General features: G+C 36.3%; 1 protein-coding gene across 3 annotated transcripts in view; it reads right to left on the reverse strand.

Annotated features, from left to right (window-relative positions):
• ATR (ATR serine/threonine kinase) overlaps positions 1 to 17,977 on the reverse strand; it is a 104,648-nt gene that overhangs the window by 53,708 nt on the left and 32,963 nt on the right. For all 3 annotated transcript variants that reach the window (XR_007155561.1, XM_047874592.1, XM_047874593.1), the window contains 7 exons: positions 15,639 to 15,731; positions 13,653 to 13,783; positions 11,916 to 12,059; positions 9,703 to 9,796; positions 9,126 to 9,251; positions 3,065 to 3,271; positions 1,584 to 1,697 (listed from right to left, as the gene is read on the reverse strand). Coding sequence is in view for 2 of the 3 variants with exons in the window: in XM_047874592.1 (XP_047730548.1) it covers positions 1,584 to 1,697; positions 3,065 to 3,271; positions 9,126 to 9,251; positions 9,703 to 9,796; positions 11,916 to 12,059; positions 13,653 to 13,783; positions 15,639 to 15,731 (909 nt within the window). In the remaining variant the exon portion in view is untranslated. The remainder of the gene's footprint in view (positions 1 to 1,583; positions 1,698 to 3,064; positions 3,272 to 9,125; positions 9,252 to 9,702; positions 9,797 to 11,915; positions 12,060 to 13,652; positions 13,784 to 15,638; positions 15,732 to 17,977) is intronic.

The raw sequence follows: 17,977 nt of genomic DNA on the forward strand, positions 1-17,977 counted from the left end.
CCAAGTAGTATTCCATTGTGTATATAAACCACAATTTCTTTATCCATTCATAAGAGACTCTTAAAAACTGAGAATAAACTGAGGGTTGATGCGGGGGTGGAAGGGAAGGGAAAGTGGGTGATGGGCACTGAGGAGGGCACTTGTTGGGATGAGCACTGGGTGTTGTATGGAAACCAATTTGACAATAAATTTCATATTAAAAAAATAATAAATTTAAAAAAAACGGGAAAAAAAAGGATTCGATCAATTCTCTCCTTACATTATCATATTCTCCACTCTGCTGAATTGTTCCCAAGCAACATATAAACATCTGTTATTTTTCCTATCTGCATTCCTCCTTCCTTCCCAGCTACTATCTCATTCTTCCACTCTCCTTTATAGACACTTTCTTGTCTTCTGGAACACCACATTCTCCCACCTTACTGACAGCTCCTTCTCAGTTTTCTTACTTGTTCCCTCCTCTTCTCACTGACCTCTCAATATCCAGGGCTCAATTACCAGAATCTTTTCACCTGTACTCCCTCCAAGAACACATCCAGGATCATAATTTTAGATACCATCTCTACAATGAATACCTCCAAATTTATATCTGAAACTCAGACCACTCACCATGAATTCCAGAACTGAATATCTAACAAAACAAAGACATTTTTAATTGAAAAAAATACCATGAAAAAAGACAAGGAACATCAAACTGGAAAAATATTTATGATGTGTGTGACTGACAAAGGGTTAACTTCTATTATATACAAATACATCTTAAATAGCAATGAAAAAATAGCTCTATACCAAAAGAAAAATGGGCAAAGATCATCTAGAAAAAATTCACCAAAAATGCAATAAATACATTAAGGATGATACACCTCTCTTGTAATTAAATACTACTAAAGTAAAATGGTACTATTTTTCATCTGTCACATTGACAAAGATGTAAAATTTTGATAAAATGCAGGTTTGTCAAGGAAGCATAAACTGGTAAAACTTTTTTTGATAAAATTTATCAAATGTAAATTCTGTGTTTGCTCTCAGACATATTTTAACCTCTAGATGTTTATATTATTGATATACTCACTCAAGTGCTCACTGAAGCATTTCTCTCAAAAGCAAAACACTGAATACATCCTAAATGTGTTAAATAAATTTCTTAAATTTGTTAAATAAATTTCTTTCCAATGACTTAATATTCAATATGGATGGTACATTCAATATGGTACATCCATATTGAATATTAAGTCATTGGAAAGAATGAATTAGAGATCTATGTACTGACATGGAAAATAACCCAAGACAGACTTCTGAACACAAAAGAAAATCAAGTTACAGAACATGAAGTAATATGATCTCTTTGTTTGGTGAAGACATATAGATTTGTTAAATAAATATATAGAAAAATTTCCAAAGTACCTATAATAATCTGTTAAGAGGGTACATTTCTGTACTGTGAAATTTTATCATGAACTTATGATAATTTTGATCTTTGATAATGAAAATGACAGTTTACAAAAATAAGTTTCCAAAGTATACATTTACAACTTATCAGAATTCAGTAATGTAAAACCAGTACTGACTATACACATTCTTACCTGAATGGCATAAGCAGCTGAATCTTGAGCCCGACTGTTATCGGCATACGCAAGGTAAGCTCTTGTAAGTTCCATCAATAATCCATAGGCAAAGCTTGAATCTTCTACTCCAGTCTCAATAAAAACAAGAAAAAAACAAAGGTAAGGTGTATCAATTTTTTACACTGTACGGTGCCTTATGTAATTAATTTAACTTAGTTACCTAAGTGAATTTAACTTAGAAAAGGAAAGGACATTAAGAGTCAAACTAAGTGTGGTACCAAGGCTAAAACATAATCTGTAGCCAAGAAGCCCAACCTAAGGCTGTTTAGGCTATTAATAAAGGGCATTTGAATCATTCAACTTTTGCAAAGCTCCAAGTTTCATTTTTTGTTTTACTGTTGTTGTTGAAGATTTTATTTTTAAGTAATAGCTACACCCAATGTGAGCCTTGAACTAATGACCCCAAGATCAAGCGTTGCATTTTAATCCTTAAAAAGAAAACTGCAGGGGCACCTGGGTTGTTCAGTTGGTTGAGTGCCCAACTCTTGGTTTTGGCTCAAGTCATGATCCCAGGGTTAGGAGACTGAGCCCACAGCGGGTTCCACGCACGTGTGAAGGCTGCGCTTAAGGTTCTCTCCCTCTGTCCCTCTCCCCAGCTTGTGTGCGCTCTCTCTTGAGTAAGAAAACAACAAAAAAAAACCCAGAAAATTATATATATAGCATTTCCTCAATTTCATTTTGTAGAAGCCCAGTCATTTGAGACACCCCAAGAAATAATTTTAACAAACCCTCCTCTTGGAGACTGACAGTGTGCATACTAAGTGATACAGATGCTCTGTTTGATTTGGTTTTAGAGGATTTCCCAAACTCATTTGACCACGGCAACTTTTTATACACTATTAGGACACCCTGGGAAATTAGTTTCCCATGAAAACACTTAGCAACAGTGTTGAAATTCTAATATTTCAATAATCAATTAGGTTTTAACTATTATCATTAGATTGGAAGCTTTTTTATTTATTCATTTTATTTATTTATTAATTTTTGAAAGAAAGAGTGCACACACACAAGCAGAGTAGAGGGGCAGAGGGACAGAGGGAGAGAGGGAGGGGGAGGGAGAGGGAGAGATAGAGAGAGGGAGAGAGAATCCCAAGTAGGCTCCACACTCAGTGTGGAGCCCAATGTGGGCTTGATCCCATGATCCTGGGATCATGATCTGAGCTGAAATCAAGAGTAGGGCGCTCAACCAACCAGGCACCCCTAGGTTGGGAAGCTTTTTAAAAAAAACACAGCACACTAGTCTGGACTCCTACTTTATTATAGTTTTGGGCTCTAGATCTCTGTAATAGTATTAAGGAAAAAATTTAGAAGTTACCTAAATTGTCTAGTTTAGATCACGGTGCCACTAAGGATAACCTGAACAGTTCTTTGTAAATGAAATATAGAAATTTGAATAGGACAGAGAACTCTTCTTGTCATCCCAAATTACCATTACTTACCACAAATGTAAAATCTTTTCCTTGGCTTTCAGTTGTTGAGAAATCTAGTCGACCTGGGTCTACTGCCCCCAATTCCCCTAAACATTCCCCACAGAGCAACCGAGCTTGAGAATTTGCATCCTGGCAACCTTTCAAAAGCACCGTTACCAGCTGGGAGATAACAGGTTCCACTGTTTCACTATCTGTTGCATATTTTATCAGTTTTTCCTAAGAGTAGAAAGAAAATTGTACATAATTTTCACAAACTAGTATATTTTCCTAACTAGAAAGCTTAAAAATATTAAGGAATACCTGACATAAACACTGACAAAATTAAATTCCTGTATCTGCAGTATTTTCAGCTAGTTTTTGATGAGTTCACATAACATAGTTCACAACATATTCTGTAGGAACATTGTTTTAGAAATTTTTAATCCTTAATCCATTAAACAGTTACTATTATTATACTAGTATACAAAAATAAATAAGACACAGACTTATCCCAATGAGTTCACAGTCTAAGGGGAACATAGATATGCAAATAAGTAATTAAAATACCATATGATATGTATAATAGCAAATACATTTAGAAGGAAAGGAAGCAATGAAGAAGATGAAAAAGAACTCAGAATAACTTTTCAAGGACAGTGGATAGATATTCACATAAGTCAACAAGGAAGAGCTATTAGGTAAAACAAGAAGACTGAAAAGTATATTAAAAAACTAGGTAGAGAAGGACAAAAAAATGGGGAAATGGTTCAGTGGTGGTGATAAAACAGTATGTTGGTTCACGTAATCTTTTTTCATCAATCTCCTGAGGATGCTGAAAACCTGTTAAGTAAGAAGAGACTATTTTCAAGCCAATGGAAATTTACATACTGTACTCGTGTAACCACTTTGGAACTACTTCTTTTATACTATTTTCTCTCTAGCAAAAGTAAAGCATACGTGAACATCTCAAACTTCATGTTGAAAGTATGGTTCAAATTAGAGTAATCACTTCAAAAGAAAAATGAAAAGCCATTTTAACTCTTCCACAGTCTTCGACAGTCTATCACTTAAATAACATTATAGGTTAATTCAGGCATAAGTACCTCAAAAATGAGCTCATAATAAAAATAGCAAAACTAATATATGAAATTATAAACATTTACTCACTTGCTAAAACTAGAAAATATAAGGTCACTTTATTCGGCAGAGATAAATGCAGTTCAATGTAATACCTGTTATGAAACACTAAATGAAAAGTAAAATACACTTATCTACTATGTACTTAAAAATGTTTTCACTTCACTTTTAGGTTAAATTGATTTTTATTTTTCAGCAAAGATACTGAATTCCAAAAGAGTTTTAAAAATGAGTGTGTGTTCATTGCCTCTATTTATAAATGTTTTTTGAAATAAGCCATACAGAGAAAGACAGATACCATATGGTTTCACTCTTATGTGGATCCTGAGAAATTTAACAGAAACCCATGGGAGAGGGGAAGGAAAAAAAAAAAAGAGGTTAGAGTGGAAGAGAGCCAAAGCATAAGAGACTCTTAAAAACTGAGAACTGAGGGTTGATGTGGGGTGGGAGGGAAGGGAGGGTGGGTGATGGGTATTGAGGAGGGCACCTTTTGGGATGAGCACTGGGTGTTGTATGGAAACCAATTTGACAATAAACTTCATATATTGAATGAATAAATAAATAAATAAATAAATAAATAAATATGCTTTTTAACATTCAGAGCCAATTTTATCATTTTCCAAATGCCTAATCAGTTGTTTAAAAAAACCTGTTTGCTCTAATTATTTGAAATACCATTTTTATCATATCCTAAATGTCCATTTACATAAAGGTCTACATTTGAATTTTCTATTCTTTCCCCCTGGTGTGTTTATTCATGCACCAGAATCACATTGTATTAACTATAGAGGCTGTAGAGTATGTTAATGTCTGGTAGAGATACTAAACCCTCATGGTTACTTTTTCCCCTCAGAGTTTTCTTAGCTATTTTTATGTTGATTTTCCCATAGAAGCATTGGTATGAACTTTTGTTTTCCTAAATTTTTTTTAATGTCTATTTTTAAGAGACAGCACAATCAGGGGAGGGGCAGAAGACAAAGAGAGACACGGAATCTGAAGTAGGCTCCAGGCTCTGAGCTGTCAGCACAGAGCCCAATGTGGGGCTTGAACCCATGAACTATGAGATTATGACCTGAGCTGAAGTCAGATGCTTAACCGAGTGACCCACCTGGGCACCCCTAGTCTGAACTTTCCTAGTTAACAAAAACAAGCAACTTGTTGGCATTCTTTTGGGATAGCATTAAATTTATAAATTAATCTAGAGAGAACTGAAATCTTTGTAATATTGAGTCAACCTAACAGATAAATAAGGGATAGTTTCCATTTGCTTAAACCTACTACCTTTTTGTGTCTTTCAGGGTTTTTCTTTATTGGTTTATCTATTTCTCATTATGCTTATTACTAAGCATATTCTCTTTTTCTGTTACTGTTGTAAATTGGGTCTTCCAACAAATCTTCCACCTAGTTATTGCTTATTATATAAAAGTTATTTTTTATATGTTGATTTTATATCCTACCTTACAGAATTAGCTTTCTCATCTGAGTAGTTTTATTGATAATTCCCTATAGTTTTTCATCTATAATAGCATATCATCTGCCCAACATATGTCCTTCTGGGATTTTACCACAGAAAATCACTTCAACCTGAGTACCATCAGTGATCAGAAAGATCTTAGATGGTTGTTCAGTTTTATCTATAGTCTGATTTTTCTTTTTTTTTTTTTAATTTTTTTTAATGTTTATTTATTTTTGAGACAGGGAGAGACAGCATGAACGGGGGAGGGTCAGAGAGAGAGGGAGACACAGAATCTGAAACAGGCTCCAGGCTCTGAGCTGTCAGCACAAAGCCTGATGCGGGGCTCGAACTCATGGACCGTGAGATCATGACCTGAGCCGAAGTCGGACGCTTAACCGACTGAGCCACCCAGGCGCCCCTAGTCTGATTTTTCTAACATAGAAGAAAAAATTCCCTGCTATCCACTGACCTTAGGTATCCTTTATATCCCTCAAAAACGGATTCTTCCTTACAAGTAAGAAGCATAAACTGTCATTTCTTTAATGTTAATGACCCTCTGGGGGCTACCCATTAAAACAAGGCTTTTGCAGGGGCGCCTGTGTGGCTCAGTTGGTTCAGTAACTGACTTCAGCTCAGGTCATGATCACGGTTCATGGGTTCAAGCCCCACATCGGGCTCTGTGCTGATGGCTCAGAGCTTGGAGCCTGCTTTGGATTCTGTGTCTCCTTCTCTCTCTGCCCCTCCCCTGCTCATGCTGTGTCTCTCTCTCTCAAAAATAAACAAACATTAAAATAAATAAATAAATAAATAAATTTAGAACAAAGCTTTTTCAGGGTCAGTCCATCAAAAAGGTCAAGTATCGGGGCGCCTGGGTGGCGCAGTCGGTTAAGCGTCCGACTTCAGCCAGGTCACGATCTCACGGTCCGTGAGTTTGAGCCCCGCGTCGGGCTCTGGGCTGATGGCTCAGAGCCTGGAGCCTGTTTCCGATTCTGTGTCTCCCTCTCTCTCTGCCCCTCCCCCGTTCATGCTCTGTCTCTCTCTGTCCCAAAAATAAATAAACGTTGAAAAAAAAAAAAAAAAAAATTTTAAAAAAGGTCAAGTATAGAAGGCTACAGCAGCCATCCTATCAACTGTCATACCATCTTTTATGGTTTCCTTTTTCATTACATTATACCCAATTGTTTGTTTAGCCAGTTTTACCATAATTTTAGCTCTATTTATTTAAAGCACCTCCTTTCAACATATTCCTGAAGTATCTTTTCCTCTCCCTCTGGTTAAGAACTGAACTTTTATAAGAATATCTTTTGCATTTGCTTTCTCATGGACTCTCACAGCATCTACTACAAAGACTCATTGACTTCGAACCCTGTTTTCTTGTATCAGTTTCTTGTTCAGGTATTGCTACAGGTTCAGCCATCCTCTAGAGCTGCAATGTCCAATATGATAGCCACCATCCACATGAGGCTATTTAAATTTAAACTAAGAAAAATTAAATAAAATTAAATACCTAGTTCCTTATCATACACTTTAAGTGCTCAGGGGAGCCACATGTGGCTAGCAGCTATAACTGGACAGTGCAGATACAGAACATTTCCATCCTCATAGAAAATTCTTTTGGATAGCACTATTCTAGAACTTATCTGAATTGCTTTCAACACTGATGTTACTTTCTTGTCATAGGTGGGGGGAAAAAACCCACTTCCTTCTCTCTTTTTTTGTAGGTGTTTTAGGCCAGTGGGGATACGGCTACAAAGACATGTATCTCTGGATTCCTTCCCTTATTTTCTTATCTTCGTTGGTTCCTCCAAGCCATTATCTTTAGTTTTCTTACTAACCTAAAGTAAATTTATCCAGCTATAAATTGATTCTAAACTAAATTAACCTGTACTTAAAAATACCCAATAACAATCTATGGACATTACATCTTATTCAGACTACTTTATGTGACCTTCAAGGCTCTTGTAAGTACATTTACGTTCTTACTATGCCTAGCTAATCTATTAGCACTGGGGCTTTACATTGAAGGAAGGCTTGTTAGGGTATTACCACGTGTGATTTTTGTTTTGTGACACAGGTGGAAAAGTTGGGCAGCTGTGGCTTTTCCCTAAGAATATAAGCAATTTCCTTAAGTTCTCAGATTTAGTCATTTACATCTAAGAAGTGATAATCCATACAAAGTTTCCTAATATTTGACCAGGACCATGTCATCCACTTAGAAACAACCTAAACTAGGAAACCTCTAGGCCAAGAGGAGAAATCCTCTGCTATTCATAAATCCCTATATAAAATAAAAAGCTAGAAGCCCTTTAAGTTACCTGAAACTTAAAAGTTTATCTATAGTCAAACCCAGATAGTCAAACCCAGGTAGAGGTTTGGGGCAATGGGTAAGCACAGAGTAGTTTCGATGAAGTAAGTGCAGGGCAGGGAATGAAGCAATTACATTGCCCTGTAATTGGCAATGTGGATTCAGTTAGGCGAGTATAAAACCTACATTCGAGGAGATTCAAGGCTCCTCACCTATGGTAGGACCATTTCCACATAAGCTGCTACCCACATTGGTCACACAAGTTCACTGACCCAGAAGTCAGAAAGAGAGAAAGAGAGAGAGAGAGAGAGAGAGAGAGAGAGAGAGAGAGACAAAAGGAGAGCATGAGTGGGATAGGGGCAGAGAGAGAGGGAGACACAGAATCTGAAGTGGGCTCCAGGCTCTGAGCTGTCAGTACAGAGTCTGACATGGGGCTCGAACTCACAAACCATGAGATCATGACCTGAGTCGAAGTTGGACACTGAACTGACAGAACCACCCAGGCAGCCCACCATCATGTATATCTTTCGTCCTAAGTAACTTAAATGCTTCCTTCTATCATGAAAACAAACATAACCTGGTTTAATCCCCTAACTCATGAGAGTGTTAGGCTTTCACATCTTATAAACTCTTGATATGCAAAAATGAGTACCTCAGTTAATTTTTGTCTATTTCATAGCCTTACAGTGATCTAGTACTTTAAACACCAGTTCTCACGGTCATCAAGGTTAGAGCCAATCTACGGTATGTTGCCCAAGAAAAGAATAAACTTCACTGGCATCATAAAAGAGTAAACTTAAAAATTTAGTTTCTTTAAAACAAGAATTCAGTCAAAATGTAAAATGGCAAAATTACTGAGATTTTATATGACAAATATCTATAGGAAATTATATGAGAAGACACACAAACTGCTGCTATTGTGTACACACACACTCTTACTCAGGAAGATGCAGTAACCAAAAGACAACTGTCAAATTATGACCCTTCAAAACAACAACAAAAAACTCTGCAAATCCCCAGTATTCAACTTCAAAAGGGATCTCATGGATTAGTAATTCTAAGATCTGATAATCTTGGTAAAATAAGAATTACTTCTTTCATTGAATCTACTGAAACTCAAGCAAATATGCCAACCTGTCATCTTTTCTTTGAGCTTCCTACATTTCTATAGCTTTTTAATTATTTTAGTATACCTGATTTTTATACAAAGTTTCCTTCAAGCTCGTAAGAGCATGAATACGAACATCTACATTTTCATGTTGAATTGCTCTCATGGATAGTTGAAGAGTTGTCTGAAGATCAGTACTCTCAGAGGTCTCCTATATAAAGAACACAGAGAGATACACCTTATCAGTTAATGACTTCAAAAACCACAATTTCATGCCAGGACAATTTCATACCATAGTTTGTAGCACAACATAACTAGAATCCTCCCACAGCTTTTCAGGGCATGAAGCTATGGCAGCTTCTTCTTTGGGGGACTGTAAGTAGGGACATAGTAATCTGGGAAGTAAGGGCACAAGTACTGTATTATTTGCTTTCTATGTAAAAATCTATGTAATCCAATAACGTCTTTGACCTAAATACTGAAATTCCCTTCTAAAAAAAGTATCATAGCTGTGATAGGATTATCTAATCATAAAAATAGCCTTTGGAATATGACTATATTATTCCTAGATGTGATTCTACAGAACCTCTGTTCAATGTATTGGAATTTGGGAACAATTTTGTATCAATGATGCCCTAAGACATAAATTAAAAATTAAATACCTTTCTGAATTCCTGTAGAACTGCTTTTATCTTTTTTAATTCTGGATGATCAGGTAAAAAATATATTTCATGAAGAAAATCTTGCACAGCATCCCTAATAGTTAATTGGAAAACAAAAAAATTATATGCAAAGAGTATGAATAGTAAAAAAAAATAAAGCAGAGGTTGAAACTATAGCCAATTTAAGTCACACTGAAAAGTGCTAGTGGGGGTTCCTGGCTGGCTCAGTCAGTAGGGTATGTGACTCTTGATCTTGGGGTCATGAGTTCAAGCCCCAGTAAGGGTATGTGTGTAGAGATTACTTAAAAATAAAACAAAAAAATCTTTAAAAAAAAAAGTGCTAGTGGATTAGTGATGTGCAAAATATTCTTCCTAACCATGTCTAGTGGTTAATAGTGGCAAATAATCAAATCTAAGAAAATCACCCTGTTGTAGTAGGTTATGCTGGTGGCCCAAAATAAACTCTACTTCTTCATAGTCACTTCCTCTTCAATTTAGGCTAGCTGTGTGACTTGCTTTAACAAACAAAATGTGGCAAAATAAACGCTGTGCCAACTTAAGGCCGATGTGTTAAAAGGTTTGGCAACTTCTGGTTTGGTTCCCATCAGAGACCTAAGTCACCATATAAGGTCACCAGCATGGACAAGCTACATGAAAAAAGAGAGACTCCAAGAGTACATGGAAAGAGACAGAAACTCAGTCAAGTCTACCTGCTGGCTGACTGTAGCCACCAACCAAAGAATCTATTGCTGAACCCAGTCCAGATTGCAAAATTATGAGTAAATAAAAATGCTTGTCACTTTAAGACACTTGATCTTAGAGCGGTTCATAGTGCAGCAATAGATAGCCAAATCCAACCTTAAAACACAAATTCTCATAAAGAATTTGAAAAAAAATATAAATCTTATTGAGGCTATAATTTTTAATTTGCATCAAATATAATACTCTAATCTATCTGAATCCCAATAATAGATTTCTAAATTCTAGTCTTCATTCACTTATGCCACAAATACATATCAAGTAACTATCATATGCCACTATGTGCTGGACACTAGTGATATAACAATAAAGGAAGCTGAAAAAAATTTCTTTATTCAGGGAGCTTAAGGTGTTCTAACTAGCACGAAATGAAGGAGAGATTTTTTTATATGAAAAGGTAGAGAAATAACTGCTGCATAATAAAAAGCACTGATACACTATGTAATAATCCAAAAGTATTTGAAAGGTGATCTACATCAGTGTTTATATTGTTCTATCATACTCAAAATATCAAAAGCACTTTATTGAAAAAATCTCTACATTAATCTTTTCTTCTGTACCTTTTCCCTGCTTAGACAGTTATTGAAAATGATTAATGGGAATAGCAGTAGCATGTGTATGGGTGGGTAAGCAGGTAAATAAATAATACTTAAACCCTTTTCAGAAACAAAAAACTACAACATGTAACAGTAAATGCAAACACAGAAACAACTTCAAAATGCATACAAACAAATTCTAGGCTAAATTAACAGCTGGTTTGAAATACAAAAATGGGAGTAATGTACGTTCTTCATACAGGTAAGCTACAGCACAATCTGTTTTGGGAAATCTTGAGAAAAGGTTTTAAGAAATAAGATGTGACCAGATTTTGGAAAGCCTTGAACATCAAGATAAGCAATTTGAAATTCATCAATTAGTAAGTGGGAGAATCACAAAATGTCTCCATATGCTGGAATAAATTGATAAAAGAGATGTTTTTAAATATGAACAATATGAAGAAATGGGATAAAAGCCTAAAGGAAGGGAGGCTGGTTAAGAGACTAATGCAATGAAGTAATAAGAGTTTCAACTAAGGAAAGTTATAGAAAGTAGGTGAACATTCCTCTTAACCTTTTTCATATTCAACTATCTCTTTTAAGCATGAGAAGAAAGGTAAACTTAGCCTCACTTCTTTCAAAACTGATGAAAATAATTTTGACTTGTTGATCTACTAATGTTTTAAATACTATAATGAATCAATGCCACAACTGAAATAGTATCAGTTTGATATGCACTGACTTAACGCATGTCAATTTTTTTTTAAAACGTGTCAATTATTTTTGTCTGATGGACTCTCAATTAAAAAGAATGTGAGCAATTCCACATTACCAGTAGCAATCCTAATGTCCTGAGACATAAATATACAGTAATAAAAAGTTGTAATCTTTACTATTAATTTCTATTACAATAAATACCTGTTTTCAATTATGAGGTAGTGAAATATAGCTGCAGTTTCTTTAGGCTGGATGTGTATGAGAGGCAACAAAGCTACTATCACATGACTGAGAAGGGAACCAAGATAAGCATGGTCCAGGCAACGAACAAAGCAATCCCAAGCTCTATGTGAAAAAATAAATAAAAGTTAAAAATCACATTATTTTTATTATTAGTAAAGCTCCATCAATGAGTTATTAGCTGGGCAAACAATGATACATACAAATATTAAGATTACAAGGCAGCTGTAAAAATGGAATAAAGATCAGTACTATATATGCAAACAGTGATTTCTTTAATGCATCAAGTCAAAAAAGCAAGGTAAAAATAGTGCTTATAATATGCTCCCTTTTGGGGCAGGGTTCATAGGAAAATAAGGGTGTGAGTGTGTGTGCATTTGGTTTATACTTTTATTTATTTATTTATTTAAAAAATTTTTTTTTTCAACGTTTATTTATTTTTGGGACAGAGAGAGACAGAGCATGAACGGGGGAGGGGCAGAGAGAGAGGGAGACACAGAATCGGAAACAGGCTCCAGGCTCCGAGCCATCAGCCCAGAGCCTGACGCGGGGCTCGAACTCCCGGACCGCGAGATCGTGACCTGGCTGAAGTCGGACGCTTAACCGACTGCGCCACCCAGGAGCCCCTGGTTTATACTTTTAAAAAGAGGAGAATTATACAAAAATTAAGAAAAATAGATACTTATCATGATCAGAAATTAAAGCTAGATTCACAAATTTGAATTTCAGACAATGTTTATGTTTTACATGAATTTAAAGAGGGAAAAAAAGCACTTCTAAAAATTTTAAACAAACTAAAACAACTAAACCTAACTTAATATCAAGTGGGTGGCATATGTACACAGAAGAGAACTGCTTCACATGACTTTAAAACGTATTATTCAGACTCTCCATCTCCAATAGGTACAGTCTTAAGGACAAAAGGACCTCTGAAAAAAACAAAAATCCATATGTAAGAAAGAAACAAACAAATAAAGGAAAAAAGGACCTTCAAAAAGCTTAAATTGCATTGAGTAGTCTGTTAGTAGTAACACTGAAATGATATTAAGTCAAATTAAATTAGAAATCCCATATGCCAAAATCTCAATGGCCTGAAAAAAGTGTGGGAAAGGGTCTTAAGGAGTGAATCTGTTTTTAAAAGATATTTAAGGGGCCAAACAACCACATGTGTGACACATGCACCTTATTTGGATTCTTATTCAAACAAACCAACACCTTTGGGAAAACAATCTTTGAGACACTTGGGGAAATCTAAATATGGACTGAGTTTTAGATGATATTAAGGAATTCCTATTAATTCTGCTAAGTGTAATAATTCACGATGGTTGTATTTTTTTTTTTTTAATGCTTTACCCATTAGATACATCAGAGGTATTTCTAAGTACAGTGATTTGATACTGGGGTTCTCTTTAAATCATTCCAACTAACAATAGGTGGAGGTGGTCAGTTAAGTAAGATTAGTAATGTTGATAACTGCTGAGGTTGGGAAATAGGTATGGAGGGGTTCATTATACTATTTCCCAGTATGTTAAAAGATTGCACACTAGTGTATCTTTAAAGAAGTAAACATATTCCCTTTCAATACAAGTATTCTTTCCACCTTTATTACTCACAGTCTGAATCCCTCAAAGAGATAAGAATTCAAGTTAGTGCTACTGGGAAATGCAAATACTCTAATGAACTCAGGCAGTCATTTACCTGCAACACAATTCAGGAAAATCATCCTTGAATCTCAGGCCAGTTCTTAGCGTGGTCATCATCTTCACCCTCACAGAACTGACATGTTTTGGTCCCATCAACTTCATCAAAGACATCAAACTATTCAAAGCCTATAAAGTAAGTAGGGATTTAAAGTAAAGCCTATAAACAAGTCCACAGGAGCAGATGAGCCCTAAGGTAAAGTACATCCCACCCACATCTCAGAGTAGTACCTATATCTGGCAACACAATGTCTAAATGTTGGTCAGTTCATTCTGTTCAAATTCTTATGTAAGTAATGAACTTGAAAAATACAAGCTGAGTTCTGGTGTTTTTTTTCTCTTGTGAAGGTAATTTGTTATTTTTGTCCTGGTGGTCCTTTAGAACCATAATTTTCAAATTTATTAAGAACATTAATACTTATTGTTTAATTTTCTTCCTGTTCATCCCAAATTCCTATGCGGCACATGCATTTCTGTCCTAATGGTACTAATTTCAACATACTCTGAATTTAGTAAAATAAACAAATAACTGATGACATACCCCCAAAATAATGTACACATTTTACTGTATGTGGAACACAGAATCGGGACTTGTATCAACAGCTCCAGGTTCTAATGAAAGGGTAAAGAAACACTCTAGTAAACCTTACCTCTGTGCCAAAACATACAAGCTTCACCTGGGTGGTTCAGTTGGTTGAGCATTGTTGGACTCTTGATTTCGGCTCAGGTCATGATCCCAGGGCCATGGGATTAGGCCCCACATCTGGCTCAGTGCTGACAGCACAGAGCCTGCTTAGGATTTTGTCTCTCTCTCTCCCTCTCTCTCTCTCTCCACCCCTCCCCCACACTGACATGTGCTCTCTCTCTCTTAAAATAAAAAAAAGATTCCATGGAGACAGAACAGAAGTTACCTAGGGGATTAAATTTACCAGTTGACACCAACAGAGTAAGTATTGGCTGCTGAATTAGAATTTAATATTGTATCATGTCTTTCCTGGTTCCTCAAGGTTATTAAGAGAAGAGTATAGACTGAAATAAAAGCTTCCACTCAGATTTTTTTACTGTAATTTTACTGACTGCAAAGATGGAAAACAATAAAAAGGGAAATTTAATCAGTACTAAAATTCTAACTCAATCTAGGAACAAAAATTTCCAGTTGTGACCAACTGTTACAGCAGTCATACTGAAACTTCACTGTGCCAAATGCATTTATTTATTTTTTTTTTTGAGAGAACAAGCATGCAGGTGGGGGAGAGGGAGAAAGAGAATCCCAAGCAGGCTACACACTCAGCACAGAGCCTGACCTGGGGCTTGATCTCCCGACTGTGGGATCATGATCTGAGTTGAAATCAAGACTCGGATGCCCAACTTACTGAGCCACCAAGGTGCCCTGTGCCAAACACATTTAAACATAAATCAATAGATACTGAAGTTACTTAACTTTACATAACTTAACAATTTTCAGTTTTCAAAAACACCATGGGCCATAACTCATAACACACCAATTTGGACCAATGAACTCAATTATGCAACTTTTGTTTGAGCTATCAGTGACTGCTGGTCTCTTTTCTTCCCACTGAGCTAGACGGGGTGAGGTCATGAGCCTGATGCCATTGGGGTCATCACCTGGCACTTATGTACAAAGTCAATCCAGGGGAATTTGAGCTAAGAGATGAATTCTGAGAACACTGTATCCAAAGCTAAGTTATGCCCAAAGCTATATTATTCTTACACTTTTAGTCACAGAGCCAATAAATTCTTTTAAGCCAGTTTGGGTCGGGTTTTTGGTCCTTTATAAACAAAAGAACTATAAGCAATATAATTCCTCTTTTTAGAGTCCCTAAAAGCCTATAAAGGAAAATAAGGATTCAGAATGTCATGTTTATTTATCATCTTTGAATGTTTGTAGCTACAAGCCAAAGTCATATCTCCTTTGTATTCTATATGAATTCCAGAACTTTGCAACTTAACTATCAGTACCTACCATTTTCTTATCTTCAATGCCAACACTGGAGCTCAGTAACTGCATGTTAAAAAAGGCCAAAATTCCCAACAACTTAGGTTGCAAGTAATCAGCCTAATGAAAAAAAAGAAACACATAAAACAGATCTTATGTAAGTTTTATACAGATCAAATTTCATAAATCAGTAATAATTTATTCAACTAACATCATTTCTATATTACCTAACTATGTTAGAGTACTGGAAGTAAGCACTTGGTGAATTTTCTCTAAAAATATATATTTTCACATCTAGTATTTTAAAAATTAGTGAAGCTGGGGCGCCTGGGTGGCGCAGTCGGTTAAGCGTCCGACTTCAGCCAGGTCACGATCTCGCGGTCCGTGAGTTCGAGCCCCGCATCAGGCTCTGGGCTGATGGCTCGGAGCCTGGAGCCTGTTTCCGATTCTGTGTCTCCCTCTCTCTCTGCCCCTCCCCCGTTCATGCTCTGTCTCTCTCTGTCCCAAAAATAAATAAACGTTGAAAAAAAAAAAAAAATTAAAAAAAAAAAAATTAGTGAAGCTGATTTATAATCACCAAGACAAAATATGATTAAACAGTACTCTACAATAAAAAACCTGTGAGCTTTTGAATTATGGAGTGTGCTGGGGTGGGATCCTCAGGATGTGACTCACACAAGGACCCAGAGTGGAGAGGATATTTAATTGTTATTAAGAATGGAAAAAGACGAAGTGTCCTTATCTAGAACATTTAGAGCTAAGACAGAAAAAAAAAGTACTTGAATAAGGAAAAAATAAGCTGCTAGAACATCGGTCTGAAACAGAGGTCAGTATCATCTGAGGTAACACTGGTAAAAGGGAATAGGATTAATTTTTTCTTGAAAGAGGATCCTGGAGGAAAGGGTATGGGCTTTAAGTCAGCCAAACCTGGGTTTGAATCCCAATTTTGCCCTACCTAGTGTGTGATGCTGGATAAGTTACTTAACTCCTCTGAGTCTGTAAAATGAGAACATCTATTGCACAGAGTTGTTATAGAGATTAAGTAAGATAACATACATTAAGCACTAAGAATATAGTAAAGTGTTGCTTCTGCAGCAGGAGCCATTATGGGGAGCAGCAGCCATGGCTCTGCTCTACCCTCTGGCCATTGGCCTCAACGAGAGCTACAAGGTGACTAAGAGCATGAACAAGTTGAGGTGTAGCAGCTGCTGCAGGCGCCTCATCAACCACACCAAGTTTGTGTGGCACATGATCTGAGAGGTGTGTAGCTTCACCCTGTGCAATGGAGCTGCTCAAGGTTTCCAAGGACAAGTGCAATTTCAAGTTCATCAAGAAAAGGGTAGGGACACACACACATCTGTACCAAGAGTAAGAGAGAGGAGCTGAGCAACGTCCTGGCAGGATGAAAGCATCAGCCAAGAAGGACTGAACCCCTCTCCTCTGTACGTAATAAAGCCTTTTTTGGGGAAAAAAAAGAATATAGTAAAGTGTTACATTTAAGTTGTTAATATTATTACAAACTAGGAATGCAAGTACCCTGCAAAGAATATTAAAATATTTATAAATGGGCAAGGAAGGGGGCACAAAAAGCAGGAGAGGAGTGGCAAAGCATTTTCCAACTCCACAATTAAGTTGCATTGGTTGATGTTGAGGCACCTGATTTAGGTATCTACAGATTACATACAATGCCAAGAGGAGAGAGGGGTAGGTGGATGTGTACTAGCACATAGTACAAAGTTAGGTGTTGATCATGTCTCTCCATATTAGATATTAGGACAAACTTTTTTCTTGCCAAGCACAGAGAATCATCTGTTTGTCAATCTAAATTACACTTAATTTGCAAACTTCTGATTTGGATTAAAACTCATTTTAGGCTTAATAAGCCACAATTCACCAATCACATGGATCCAGCTCATGCTTCTTAAATGAAAAGCAGATATAGATGGCACTCACAGTCTGCCAACATTCTAATTGTAAAGCTCTTGCATTTAGACAATAATTCATTAATCTGCCACTCACTAAATATGTATTATGTATGTCTAGAATATGGTGCCAGGTATAGGTGGCAAGATCAGCAAAGTCACTTTCCTCCTATTAGCTAACATGGGAGACTAATACGAGTAGAAGACATTCAATAAATATATAAATAAGGTTGAGATAAATGCTAAGGGAAAAACACCCTTATCACATGATAGAGAAGAATTGGGATGTGGGAGTTTAGGTAGGGTGATCAGAAAACTCTGAGAGCTAAAGAATGAGGAAGATTATTCCAAGTAAAGAGACTAAGGCAAAGGCACTGACACAGAAAAAATCTTGATATTTTTAAAAACCACAACAAAAAAAACAAGAAAGGAAGAAAAGTGTTG

The sequence above is a fragment of the Prionailurus viverrinus genome, chromosome C2 (genome assembly GCF_022837055.1).
Source record: "Prionailurus viverrinus isolate Anna chromosome C2, UM_Priviv_1.0, whole genome shotgun sequence".
In the NCBI taxonomy this organism is placed as follows: domain Eukaryota; kingdom Metazoa; phylum Chordata; class Mammalia; order Carnivora; family Felidae; genus Prionailurus; species Prionailurus viverrinus.